Genomic DNA, 13,890 nt, shown 5'->3' on the forward strand with positions numbered 1-13,890 from the left:
TTGGACCAATTCATGGTGGAGGGAGCCTCTAAACAGCCCAGTTTGGACCAATTCATGGTGGAGGGAGCCTCTAAAAACCCCAGTTTGGACCAATTCATGGTGGAGGGAGCCTCTAAACAGCCCAGTTTGGGCAAATTCATGGTGGAGGGAGCCTCTAAACAGCCCAGTTTGGGCAAATTCATGGTGGAGGGAGCGTCTAAAAACCCCAGTTTGGACCAATTCATGGTGGAGGGAGCCTCTAAACAGCCCAGTTTGGGCAAATTCATGGTGGAGGGAGCCTCTAAACAGCCCAGTTTGGGCAAATTCATGGTGGAGGGAGCCTCTAAAAACCCCCAGTTTGGACCAATTCATGGTGGAGGGAGCCTCTAAAAACCCCAGTTTGGACCAATTCATGGTGGAGGAAGCCTCTAAACAGCCCAGTTTGGGCAAATTCATGGTGGAGGGAGCCTCTAAACAGCCCAGTTTGGGCAAATTCATGGTGGAGGGAGCCTCTAAAAACCCCCAGTTTGGACCAATTCATGGTGGAGGGAGCCTCTAAAAACCCCAGTTTGGACCAATTCATGGTGGAGGGAGCCTCTAAACAGCTCAGTTTGGGCAAATTCATGGTGGAGGGAGCCTCTAAACAGCCCAGTTTGGGCAAATTCATGGTGGAGGGAGCCTCTAAAAACCCCAGTTTGGACCAATTCATGGTGGAGGGAGCCTCTAAACAGCCCAGTTTGGACCAATTCATGGTGGAGGGAGCCTCTAAAAACCCCAGTTTGGACCAATTCATGGTGGAGGGAGCCTCTAAACAGCCCAGTTTGGACCAATTCATGGTGGAGGGAGCCTCTAAAAACCCCACTTTGGACAAATTCATGGTGGAGGGAGCCTCTAAACAGCCCAGTTTGGACCAATTCATGGTGGAGGGAGCCTCTAAAAACCCCAGTTTGGACCAATTCATGGTGGAGGGAGCCTCTAAAAACCCCAGTTTGGACCAATTCATGGTGGAGGGAGCCTCTAAACAGCCCAGTTTGGACCAATTCATGGTGGAGGGAGCCTCTAAAAACCCCAGTTTGGACCAATTCATGGTGGAGGGAGCCTCTAAAAACCCGAGTTTGGACCAATTCATGGTGGAGGGAGCCTCTAAACAGCCCAGTTTGGGCAAATTCATGGTGGAGGGAGCCTCGAAACAGCCCAGTTTGGGCAAATTCATGGTGGAGGGAGCCTCTAACCAGCCCAGTTTGGACCAATTCATGGTGGAGGGAGCCTCTAACCCCCCCAGTTTGGACCAATTCATGATGGAGGGAGCCTCTAAACAGCCCAGTTTGGGCAAATTCATGGTGGAGGGAGCCTCTAACCAGCCCAGTTTGGACCAATTCATGGTGGAGGGAGCCTCTAAAAACCCCAGTTTGGACCAATTCATGGTGGAGGGAGCCTCTAAACAGCCCAGTTTGGACCAATTCATGGTGGAGGGAGCCTCTAAAAACCCCAGTTTGGACCAATTCATGGTGGAGGGAGCCTCTAAAAACCCCAGTTTGGACCAATTCATGGTGGAGGGAGCCTCTAAACAGCCCAGTTTGGACCAATTCATGGTGGAGGGAGCCTCTAAAAACCCCAGTTTGGACCAATTCATGGTGGAGGGAGCCTCTAAACAGCAGAGTTGGTGGAAATCAGGGTGGAGGGAGCCTCTAACCAGCAGAGTTGGGGGAAATCAGGGTGGAGGGAGCCTAGTATTAGCAGAATTGTGCAACGCTTATGGTGGATGAGTATGAGGATGCGGAGGAATTGGAGAGGTTGAGTACAGACATGGAGTTTCATGTTGGGGTGCTTTACACAGGTGGGCCCAAAAATGAAGGCTCTATCCAGTGGTGGTTCATTTTTATCAAAGTGAGCCGGTCGGCACTCTCAGCTGACAGACGGGTGCGCTTGTCAGTGATGATGCCACCGGCTGCACTGAACACCCTCTCAGATAGGACGCTGGCGGCAGGACAGGACAGCACCTCCAAGGCATATAGGGCAAGTTCAAGCCACAGGTCCAACTTCGACACCCAATACGTGTAGGGCGCAGAGGGGTCGGAGAGGACAGGGCTGTGGTCGGAAAGGTATTCCCGCAACATGCGCCTATACTTCTCACGCCTGGTGACACTAGGACCCTCTGTGGCGGCACTTTGGCGAGGGGGTGCCATCAAGGTGTCCCAGACCTTAGACAGTGTGCCCCTCGTTTGTGTGGACCGGTGAGAACTTGGTTGCCTACTGGAGGAACTGCCCTCCCTGCCGCCAACGTCACATGCTGGAAACATCTCCATCATATTCTGCACCAATTGCCTGTGGCAAGCATTGATGCGATTGGCCCTCCCCTCTACCGGAATAAAAGACGAGATGTTTTTATACCGGGGGTCAAGGATAGCAAAGATCCAGTACTGGTTGTCCTCCATGATTTTGACAATACGCTTGTCGGCTGTAAAGCACCCCAACATGAACTCAGCCATGTCTGCCACAGTGTTAGTTGGCATGACTCCTCTGGCCCCACCGGAAAGTTCAATCTCCATTTCCTCCTCATCCTCCATGTCTACCCATCCGCGCTGCAACAATGGGACGATTCGAAGTTGCCCGGAAGCCTCCTGTATCACCATCACATCATCGGACAACTCTTCTTCCTCCTCCTCCTCCTCCTCCATTAAACGCAGTGAAGCGGACAGATGTGTGAACCTACTCTCCAGCTGTGATGGATCGGATGCTATCCCTAACTCCTCTGTGTGATCTGAGTTATCCCTGATGTCAATCAGGGATTCTCTCAGAACACACAAGAGCGGGATTGTAAGGCTCACCATCGCATCCTCAGAGCTCACCCTCCTTGTGGACTCCTCAAAGACCCGTAGGATGTCACAAAGGTCTCTCATCCATGGCCACTCATGGATGTGAAACTGAGGCAGCTGACTTTGTGGCACCCTAGGGTTTTGTAGCTGGTATTCCATCAAAGGTCTCTGCTGCTCAACCACTCTATTCAACATCTGAAACGTTGAGTTCCAGCGTGTGGGGACGTCGCACAAAAGCCGGTGTTGTGGCACATGCAGGCGTTGCTGGAGAGATTTTAAGCTAGCAGCGGCTACTGTCGACTTGCGAAAGTGGGCGCACATGCGCCGCACTTTCACCAGTAGCTCTGGAACATTGGGGTAGCTCTTTAGGAAACGTTGCACCACTAGGTTGAAGACGTGGGCCAGGCATGGAACATGTTGGAGTCCGGCAAGCTCCAGAGCTGCTACCAGGTTCCGGCCGTTATCACAAACGACCATGCCTGGGCCCAGGTGCAGCGGCTCAAACCATATTGCCGTCTCATCGAGGAGGGCATCCCTCACCTCGGAGGCAGTGTGCTGTCTGTCCCCCAAGCTGATCAGCTTCAGCACAGCCTGCTGACGTCTACCAACGCCAGTGCTGCAACGTTTCCAACTCGTAGCTGGGGTCAATCTAACAGCGGAGGAGGAGGCGGTGGCGGAGGAGGAGGCGGTGGCGGAGGAGGAGGCGGTAGAGGAGGAGGAGGAGGGGGGTGTTCTTCTCGTGTCCCTGCCAGGAATGTTAGGCGGGGAGACGAGGTACACCAGGCCAGTTTGGGAAGCAGTCCCAGCCTCAACTACATTCACCCAGTGTGCCGTCAGTGAAATGTAGCGTCCCTGTCCGCATGCACTTGTCCACGCGTCGGTGGTCAAGTGGACCTTTGTGCAAAGCTTTGTGCAAAGCGCGGAACTAATGTTGATGTTGAGTGACACGTGCTGGTGCAAGGCGGGGACGGCACACCTGGAGAAGTAGTGACGGCTAGGGACGGCATAGCGAGGTGCCACAGTTGCCATCAGGTCCAGGAAGGCGGGAGTTTCAACAAGCCGGAACGCCAACATCTCCTGGGCCAGCAGTTTAGCGATGTTGGCGTTCAAGGCTTGCGCGTGTGGGTGGTTAGCAGTGTATTTCTGCCGCCGCTCCAATGTCTGAGAGATGGTGGGTTGTTGTAAAGAAGCGCCTGATGGTGCCTTTGATGGTGCAGGAGAAGGAGATAAGACAGGAACAGGGGAGGATGAGGGAGAAGTCAACAAAGTGGCGGAGGCAGATGAAGTGGTGTCCTGGCTCGTCCTCTGGAGTGCATCGCCAGCACAGTCAGCAGTGGCAGTGGCAGAGGCAGTGGCAGAGGCAGTGGCAGTGGCGTGAACGGCAGGCGGCCTTTGTCCTGCCGTTGCTGCCTGCCACTGATTCCAGTGCTTGGATTCCAAATGACGGCGCATTGAAGTGGTGGACAGGTTGCTCTTCTCAGAGCCCCTAATCAATTTTGAGAGGCAAATTGTGCAGACAACACTATATCTGTCCTCGGCGCATTCCTTGAAAAAACTCCACACCTTCGAGAAACGTGCCCTCGAGGTGGGAGTTTTTCGGGGCTGGGTACGAACTGGAACATCTTGGGAGATTCCGGGTGTGGCCTGGCTTCGCCTAAGCTGCTGACCTCTGCCTCTGCCTCTAGCTACCCTTTTTGGTGCTGCACCTGCCTCAACATCCACACTACTTTCCCCGCTTGACATCCCCCCTGTCCAGGTCGGGTCAGTGTCCTCATCATCCACCACTTCCTCTTCCAACTCCTGTCTCATCTCCTCCTCCCGCACAATGCGCCGGTCAACTGGATGCCCTGACGGCAACTGCGTCACATCATCGTCGATGAGGGTGGGTTGCTGGTCATCCACCACCAAATCGAACGGAGATGGAGGAGACTCTAGTGTTTGAGCATCTGGACACAGATGCTCCTCTGTTAGGTTCGTGGAATCGTGACGTGGAGAGGCAGGTTGAGGGACAATGAAAGGAGCGGAGAACAGCTCTGGGGAGCAGGGACAGTTGGGGTTATTGTTCTGTGAAGCTTGGGAATTTTGGGAGGAAGGAGGACAAGACTGTTGGGTAATAGGAGGAGAGGAGGCAGAGTCTGACTGGCTGCTGGACAATGTGCTGTAAGCGTTCTCTGACAGCCATTGCAAGACCTGTTCCTGGTTCTCGGGCCTACTAAGGTTTGTACCCTGCAGTTTAGTTAATGTGGCAAGCAACCCTGGCACTGTGGAGTGGCGCAATGCTTGCTGCCCCACAGGAGTAGGCACGGGACGCCCTGTGGCTTCACTGCTACCTTGCTCCCCAGAACCATTCCCCCGACCTCGCCCACGGCCTCGTCCATGTCCCTTTCCGGGAGCCTTGCGCATTTTGAATTCCCAGTTAGAAATTGGCACTATATACCAGTAGCAAAAATTGTGGGTGCTCGTAACCCCAATATATTCTTTGAATTCCCAGTCAGACAATGGCACTATATACCAGTAGCAAGAAATGAGGGTATTTATAACCCCAATATATTCTTTGAATTCCCAGTCAGACAATGGCACTATATACCAGTAGCAAGAAATGAGGGTATTTATAACCCCAATATATTCTTTGAATTACCAGTCAGAAACTGGCACTATATGGCAGTAGCAAGAAATGAGGGTATTTGTAACCCCAATATATTCTTTGAATTCCCAGTCAGACAATGGCACTATATACCAGTAGCAAAAATTGTGGGTGCATGTAACCCCAATATATTCTTTGAATTACCAGTCAGAAACTGGCACTATATGGCAGTAGCAAGAAATGAGGGTATTTGTAACCCCAATATATTCTTTGAATTCCCAGTCAGACAGTGGCACTATATACCAGTAGCAAAAATTGTGGGTGCACGTAACCCCAATATATTCTTTGAATTACCAGTCAGAAACTGGCACTATATGGCAGTAGCAAGAAATGAGGGTATTTGTAACCCCAATATATTCTTTGAATTCCCAGTCAGACAATGGCACTATATACCAGTAGCAAAAATTGTGGGTGCACGTAACCCCAATATATTCTTTGAATTACCAGTCAGAAACTGGCACTATATGGCAGTAGCAAGAAATGAGGGTATTTGTAACCCCAATATATTCTTTGAATACCCAGTCAGACAATGGCACTATATACCAGTAGCAAAAATTGTGGGTGCACGTAACCCCAATATATTCTTTGAATTACCAGTCAGAAACTGGCACTATATGGCAGTAGCAAGAAATGAGGGTATTTGTAACCCCAATATATTCTTTGAATTCCCAGTCAGACAATGGCACTATATACCAGTAGCAAAAATTGTGGGTGCACGTAACCCCAATATATTCTTTGAATTACCAGTCAGAAACTGGCACTATATGGCAGTAGCAAGAAATGAGGGTATTTGTAACCCCAATATATTCTTTGAATTTCCAGTCAGACAATGGCACTATATACCAGTAGCAAGAAATGAGGGTATTTATAACCCCAATATATTCTTTGAATTACCAGTCAGAAACTGGCACTATATGGCAGTAGCAAGAAATGAGGGTATTTGTAACCCCAATATATTCTTTGAATTCCCAGTCAGACAATGGCACTATATACCAGTAGCAAAAATTGTGGGTGCACGTAACCCCAATATATTCTTTGAATTACCAGTCAGAAACTGGCACTATATGGCAGTAGCAAGAAATGAGGGTATTTGTAACCCCAATATATTCTTTGAATTCCCAGTCAGACAATGGCACTATATACCAGTAGCAAGAAATGAGGGTATTTATAACCCCAATATATTCTTTGAATTCCCAGTCAGACAATGGCACTATATACCAGTAGCAAGAAATGAGGGTATTTATAACCCCAATATATTCTTTGAATTACCAGTCAGAAACTGGCACTATATGGCAGTAGCAAGAAATGAGGGTATTTGTAACCCCAATATATTCTTTGAATTCCCAGTCAGACAATGGCACTATATACCAGTAGCAAGAAATGAGGGTATTTGTAACCCCAATATATTCTTTGAATTCCCAGTCAGACAATGGCACTATATACCAGTAGCAAGAAATGAGGGTATTTGTAACCCCAATATATTCTTTGAATTCCCAGTCAGACAATGGCACTATATACCAGTAGCAAAAATTGTGGGTGCACGTAACCCCAATATATTCTTTGAATTACCAGTCAGAAACTGGCACTATATGGCAGTAGCAAGAAATGAGGGTATTTGTAACCCCAATATATTCTTTGAATTCCCAGTCAGACAATGGCACTATATACCAGTAGCAAGAAATGAGGGTATTTATAACCCCAATATATTCTTTGAATTCCCAGTCAGACAATGGCACTATATACCAGTAGCAAGAAATGAGGGTATTTATAACCCCAATATATTCTTTGAATTACCAGTCAGAAACTGGCACTATATGGCAGTAGCAAGAAATGAGGGTATTTGTAACCCCAATATATTCTTTGAATTCCCAGTCAGACAATGGCACTATATACCAGTAGCAAGAAATGAGGGTATTTGTAACCCCAATATATTCTTTGAATTCCCAGTCAGACAATGGCACTATATACCAGTAGCAAGAAATGAGGGTATTTGTAACCCCAATATATTCTTTGAATTCCCAGTCAGACAATGGCACTATATACCAGTAGCAAAAATTGTGGGTGCACGTAACCCCAATATATTCTTTGAATTACCAGTCAGAAACTGGCACTATATGGCAGTAGCAAGAAATGAGGGTATTTGTAACCCCAATATATTCTTTGAATTCCCAGTCAGACAATGGCACTATATACCAGTAGCAAGAAATGAGGGTATTTATAACCCCAATATATTCTTTGAATTCCCAGTCAGACAATGGCACTATATACCAGTAGCAAGAAATGAGGGTATTTATAACCCCAATATATTCTTTGAATTACCAGTCAGAAACTGGCACTATATGGCAGTAGCAAGAAATGAGGGTATTTGTAACCCCAATATATTCTTTGAATTCCCAGTCAGACAATGGCACTATATACCAGTAGCAAAAATTGTGGGTGCACGTAACCCCAATATATTCTTTGAATTACCAGTCAGAAACTGGCACTATATGGCAGTAGCAAGAAATGAGGGTATTTGTAACCCCAATATATTCTTTGAATTCCCAGTCAGACAATGGCACTATATACCAGTAGCAAGAAATGAGGGTATTTGTAACCCCAATATATTCTTTGAATTCCCAGTCAGACAATGGCACTATATACCAGTAGCAAAAATTGTGGGTGCACGTAACCCCAATATATTCTTTGAATTCCCAGTCAGACAATGGCACTATATACCAGTAGCAAAAATTGTGGGTGCACGTAACCCCAATATATTCTTTGAATTACCAGTCAGAAACTGGCACTATATGGCAGTAGCAAGAAATGAGGGTATTTGTAACCCCAATATATTCTTTGAATTCCCAGTCAGACAATGGCACTATATACCAGTAGCAAAAATTGTGGGTGCACGTAACCCCAATATATTCTTTGAATTCCCAGTCAGACAATGGCACTATATACCAGTAGCAAAAATTGTGGGTGCACGTAACCCCAATATATTCTTTGAATTCCCAGTGAGACAATGGCACTATATACCAGTAGCAAAAATTGTGGGTGCACGTAACCCCAATATATTCTTTGAATTCCCAGTCAGACAATGGCACTATATACCAGTAGCAAAAATAGTGGGTGTATATAGCCCCAATTCTATTGCTAGGGGACTTGCAGGGTATTTCTGAGGTGAAGGTGGGGGGGCACATTGTTGGAACGGGGATTTGGGGTGTATATATTGGGTATACGGGAATACACTGTCAGTGTGTTCCATTCAGGATCCTGGGAAAGCTGGGTTGCGGCGATTGAGCCCGTCAGTGCCACGTTACACTGACAAGCTTCTCCCTGGAATTGAAGTTATATGTAAGCCCAATATATTCTTTGAATTCCCAGTCAGACAATGGCACTATATACCAGTAGCAAAAATTGTGGGTGCACGTAACCCCAATATATTCTTTGAATTACCAGTCAGAAACTGGCACTATATGGCAGTAGCAAGAAATGAGGGTATTTGTAACCCCAATATATTCTTTGAATTCCCAGTCAGACAATGGCACTATATACCAGTAGCAAAAATTGTGGGTGCACGTAACCCCAATATATTCTTTGAATTCCCAGTCAGACAATGGCACTATATACCAGTAGCAAAAATTGTGGGTGCACGTAACCCCAATATATTCTTTGAATTCCCAGTGAGACAATGGCACTATATACCAGTAGCAAAAATTGTGGGTGCACGTAACCCCAATATATTCTTTGAATTCCCAGTCAGACAATGGCACTATATACCAGTAGCAAAAATAGTGGGTGTATATAGCCCCAATTCTATTGCTAGGGGACTTGCAGGGTATTTCTGAGGTGAAGGTGGGGGGGCACACCGTTGGAACGGGGATTTGGGGTGTATATATGGGGTATACGGGAATACACTGTCAGTGTGTTCCATTCAGGATCCTGGGAAAGCTGGGTTGCGGCAATTGAGCCCGTCAGTGCCACGTTACACTGACAAGCTTCTCCCTGGAATTGAAGTTATATGTAAGCCCAATATATTCTTTGAATTCCCAGTGAGACAATGGCACTATATAGCAGTAGCAAAAATAGTGGGTGTATATAGCCCCAATTCTATTGCTAGGGGACTTGCAGGGTATTTCTGGGGTGAAGGTGGGGGGGCACACCGTTGGAACGGGTATCGGGGGTATATATCGGGTATACGGGAATACACTGTCAGTGTATTCCATTCAGGATCCGCGGAAAGCTGGGTTGCGGCGATTGAGCCCGTCAGTGCCACGTTACACTGACAAGCTTCTCCCTGGAATTTAGCTCTTACAAGAGCTGTTGGTTGTCTTCTCCTTCCTATCCTAGCCTGTCCCTGCCTACCCAGAATCTAACCCCTAGCTAACTGGACGGAAACCTCCGTCCCCGGTGAATTGCAAGCTCAGAATGACGCGAACCTGGGCGGCGCTGTTCTTTTAAATTAGAGGTCACATGTTTTCGGCAGCCAATGGGTTTTGCCTACTTTTTTCAATGTCACCGGTGTCGTAGTTCCTGTCCCACCTACCCTGCGCTGTTATTGGAGCAAAAAAGGCGCCAGGGAAGGTGGGAGGGGAATCGAGTAATGGCGCACTTTACCACGCGGTGTTCGATTCGATTCGAACATGCCGAACAGCCTAATATCCGATCGAACATGAGTTCGATAGAACACTGTTCGCTCATCTCTAGTTGCCATCTATTATAGCCCCACTTATCAGATCACCTTTCCAGAAAACAATAATTATTTTACTTACTTTATTGCAATCCCACGATGAGTGAAGCAGCCAAATTCTGGCATAGCTGGCGTGATGCAGTGATGTCATCAAGCCACGTGCACTACAACGTCCTGTACATTACTGTCAGTCTATGGCAGAACAGGGACTTTTCAGCTCCCTGCTCTGTCACATACTGAAACATTATCGGCGTGCACAACACAGTGGTAGCAAAAATTTGGCAAAAGGTGCTGCTGGCGCATTTGTTTGGGCATATCCCAAGTAGTAATTTTACTGTTCAGTGGGGTGAGGGGTCAGATATTGGGCCCTACTGATCTGATATTGCAGATGTATCATAAGGACAGGTCATCAATATCAAAAACTTGTCCAGAAGTAGATTAGCACAAATTACAGGGCAAGTACAACCTCCTGGTCCTCTAAGGGTGGTTGTAGAAGACCGTGTGCTTCTGGCCGGTTGTGAATTAAAGACACAGGTCACCCACACAGGTCATAAGATGTCACCCATATACCTCCCGTGCAGTGGCCGTGTTTCCGTGGCCTCTTTCAATAAATGAATAGGAGCCACAGAAGCAGGGCCTCAAAATAGTAAAGGAATAGGACCTGTTCTATATTTTGCTGCCCGGATTGTCAGTCCACACATGAGACACATGTAACTTTTCCAAATATGTTTAAAAATATACAAAATAACACATATAAACAAACCCTTAGAGCTAGTTCACACGGGGTTCCGCGTGAACACATCCCGTCACGGCTTTCCGCTCTGGATTAGGCCCAAATGAATGGGCCTAGTTCGGAGGGTGGTGTCGCGAGGCGGATGCCGCGGCTGAATCAGCCGCAGAATCCGCCTGTAGAAGGGGTAGCTCCCATTAATATCAAAGGGAGGCAGCAGGATTTTGATGCGGATTCCGTGTCAAAATCCTGACCATTTTACCCCGTGTGAACTATCCCTTACACGCCTGCTGATTGTACACACTGAACATGGTGAATATATTTTTTTTGCATTAACAGTGAAGATCATTAACAGTGAAGATTATAGATCATTTTGGATACCATAAACCTTTTCAGAGCACCTCAATATCTGTGTACAACTGTGTGAATATTTACCTGTTTCATATTTTCCACTGGTCACGTCAGTATAATATTTTTGAACAGTATATTGTGCAAGTTGCAAAGAATCCATCCCACGGATTGAGTTATTTCCCCTCATCCATGTATATACTAGATCTTTCGAATTATATCCCCCTAGGGAAAAAAAAAGTATAAAACATGTTTAGACTTGAGAAAGATACTTAAAGGGGTTGCCACAGGATAGGTAATCAGTATGGGAGCTGGACTGCAGTTCCAAGTGCCAACACTACACTGTATGGACCTGAGGCTCCATAGAGTGTACAGAGCTCCATACACTTCAGTGTATCTGAAGCCCCACTTCCTTTCACTTGTATAAGAGCAGAGATGCTTCCTGCTGTATACCTAGTTCTGGATAAGTCATCAGTATTAATTACCTTCAGATCGAGGACAACCCCTTTAAATTCCTTCAGACTATGTACTGCATTGCACTATGCATACATAAAATAAAGGAAAAAAAAATCACCACTCAGAACCTGACTATAGAAGGGTAAAAACAAGGTGTATTTTGTAGACATGGGCGAACTCCTGAAGGTTTGTTTAGTTTCAGGTTTGGTCCAAAGGTTTGTTTCAGGCCGAATAATGCTTCATTCACACTTGTGCCTGGTATCTGTCCGTCATGAATCAGCCTTAAGATCGAGTAAACTGGAAACTGTTTGTTTAAAAACCCATTCATCCACCGGGTATCCACTCCTTTGAATGGAGACCAAAGTCGGATTTGCATAAAAGAAAAAAGTATATACAACGAACCACCTCAAAACAGATGTTTTGTTGTTACATTGAGGTTTATGGAAGGTGGATTACAATGCATAGTCCTCTGTGTCCGTTTTGCAATCAGTTTTTCCCTCTGCGCATGCTCAAAACGAAGAAGCAAAAAAAAAAAACAGAAACGGATTGGTCAAAAAAGGACGCAAACTAACAAAACATTTAAAAAATATGACACAACCCGTCACCCACTGTGTAGCCGTTTGGAATCCTTTTTGTAGCTTTTCTCATTATCCGGTGACTATCCGTTTCCCCATTTCCAGAAACTGAACGTCACTATTCCCCCCTCTCCACCACCAATCCACCCCATCATATTTACCTATCCGCCGTCTCCTTCTGTGACGTGTGCCCGCACATGCACAAAAGAGCTGGAGTCCCTGCTTTGCGCTGAAGCCGACACTCCATCTCTATTGCGCATGTGTCGGAGCCCGAAGTAGCTGCCCACACCTGCACAGTAGCGGTGGAGTGAAGGCTACAGCACATTGATTGGACAGGAAGAAGACAGGTAAATATTATAGTGTAAGGCTGAGTTAGTTGGGAAGTTAGTGGGTGGGACAGCTATGGAGACAGGGAGGGAGTGTTAGAGAGTGAGGGAGGAGGAGTGAGAGGGAGATAGTGTGAGGGCCTACAACTATCATAATGCATTGTATTAGGCAAGACAGAAGAAAGACACTCCCAGAGAAACCCAGAAATTACTCAAAACAATGCTAAAAGTATTTGGGTGCACTTAGTGCTATTAATGGGTTAATAACAGACCTTTTTAAAAAATAAAAATGTTATTTTGCCCTGAAAACCCCTTTAAAACGTAGTGTTTAAATTGTGACATGGCTCCTCAGACTCAATCTAGCTCATTTCTAGCTCTCTAAGGCAAGCACAGCCAAAGTTGTGTAAAAGTGACATTAACATGTAAGTCTACAGGAAAATAGATGGCAGGCAGTGGATAGAAACTATTAGATCGTTTTGGGAACTTGCAGGTGCAACATGCTTGTTATTTTGAAAAAAAAATTTATGGCAGTGTCCACGATTGAAAAGCAGCGCAGAAAAAGTGGCTTTCCAAATAAAAACAGCAAATATTGTCCCTTTATGGGAGCAGAATGCTACACCAACATGGCATTGGTTTTGAAAGAAGCAATGGAGTTTCTAGATTGTTTTGTTTTATTTTTGTGTTATGCAGAAGTGGCAACTACAGAATCTGGAGAAAATTTTTATGGGCCTGCCATTTCACAAATAATGAAAAACTGGCTTTTTAAAAGTCATCAAAAACTGTCTTTATGGGAGAATTTAAAGGAGAATTTGTGACACACTTTTTTTTCTATAATTAAAGTCAATTCTTCATCTCTTTTAAACTTTAGCATACTATTCTTTATATTATGCTAACATTGTTGCACTAATAGTGTGGAATGGTAGACAGTGGACAATGGTAGACAATGGACTAAGCTACAAGAGATGTCTGGCTGGTCAGTAACATCGGATCTCGGAGAGGTGAGTAACAATGTTTATTATGTTCCCTCACCTCCCCTGGGGCTCCGATTGTTAATATATATATACTTATATTGTTATACTGAAAAGACACCCCCCCCCCCCCCCCGAGTGTAATAATAGTTCATGGGTGGGCCACTATGGGGCAAAAGAGTTGGGAGGGCAACAGGAGTCAAAGTTGTCTGTGTTGCCAACTTTACAGAGTCAAGTCACAGCTGGAAGAAGTGGTCATGGCGGTCCGAAGAGAAGAGATGGGAAATGTGGGAAGACGTCTCCTGTAAATATTACTGCATTGTATTCACTGTAATGTTACCACTAGCACCCCCCACCCTCCCCACTACCTGAGGAG

General features: G+C 46.1%; 1 protein-coding gene across 1 annotated transcript in view; it reads right to left on the reverse strand.

Moving 5' to 3' along the window:
- The window catches only part of GABRP (gamma-aminobutyric acid type A receptor subunit pi), a 51,540-nt gene that overhangs the window by 21,293 nt on the left and 16,357 nt on the right, over positions 1-13,890 (reverse strand). The window contains exon 6 of the mRNA XM_075275889.1: positions 11,277-11,414. Within this exon, the coding sequence (XP_075131990.1) occupies positions 11,277-11,414 (138 nt within the window). The remainder of the gene's footprint in view (positions 1-11,276; positions 11,415-13,890) is intronic.

The sequence above is a fragment of the Leptodactylus fuscus genome, chromosome 5, assembly GCF_031893055.1.
Source record: "Leptodactylus fuscus isolate aLepFus1 chromosome 5, aLepFus1.hap2, whole genome shotgun sequence".
NCBI lineage: Eukaryota > Metazoa > Chordata > Amphibia > Anura > Leptodactylidae > Leptodactylus > Leptodactylus fuscus.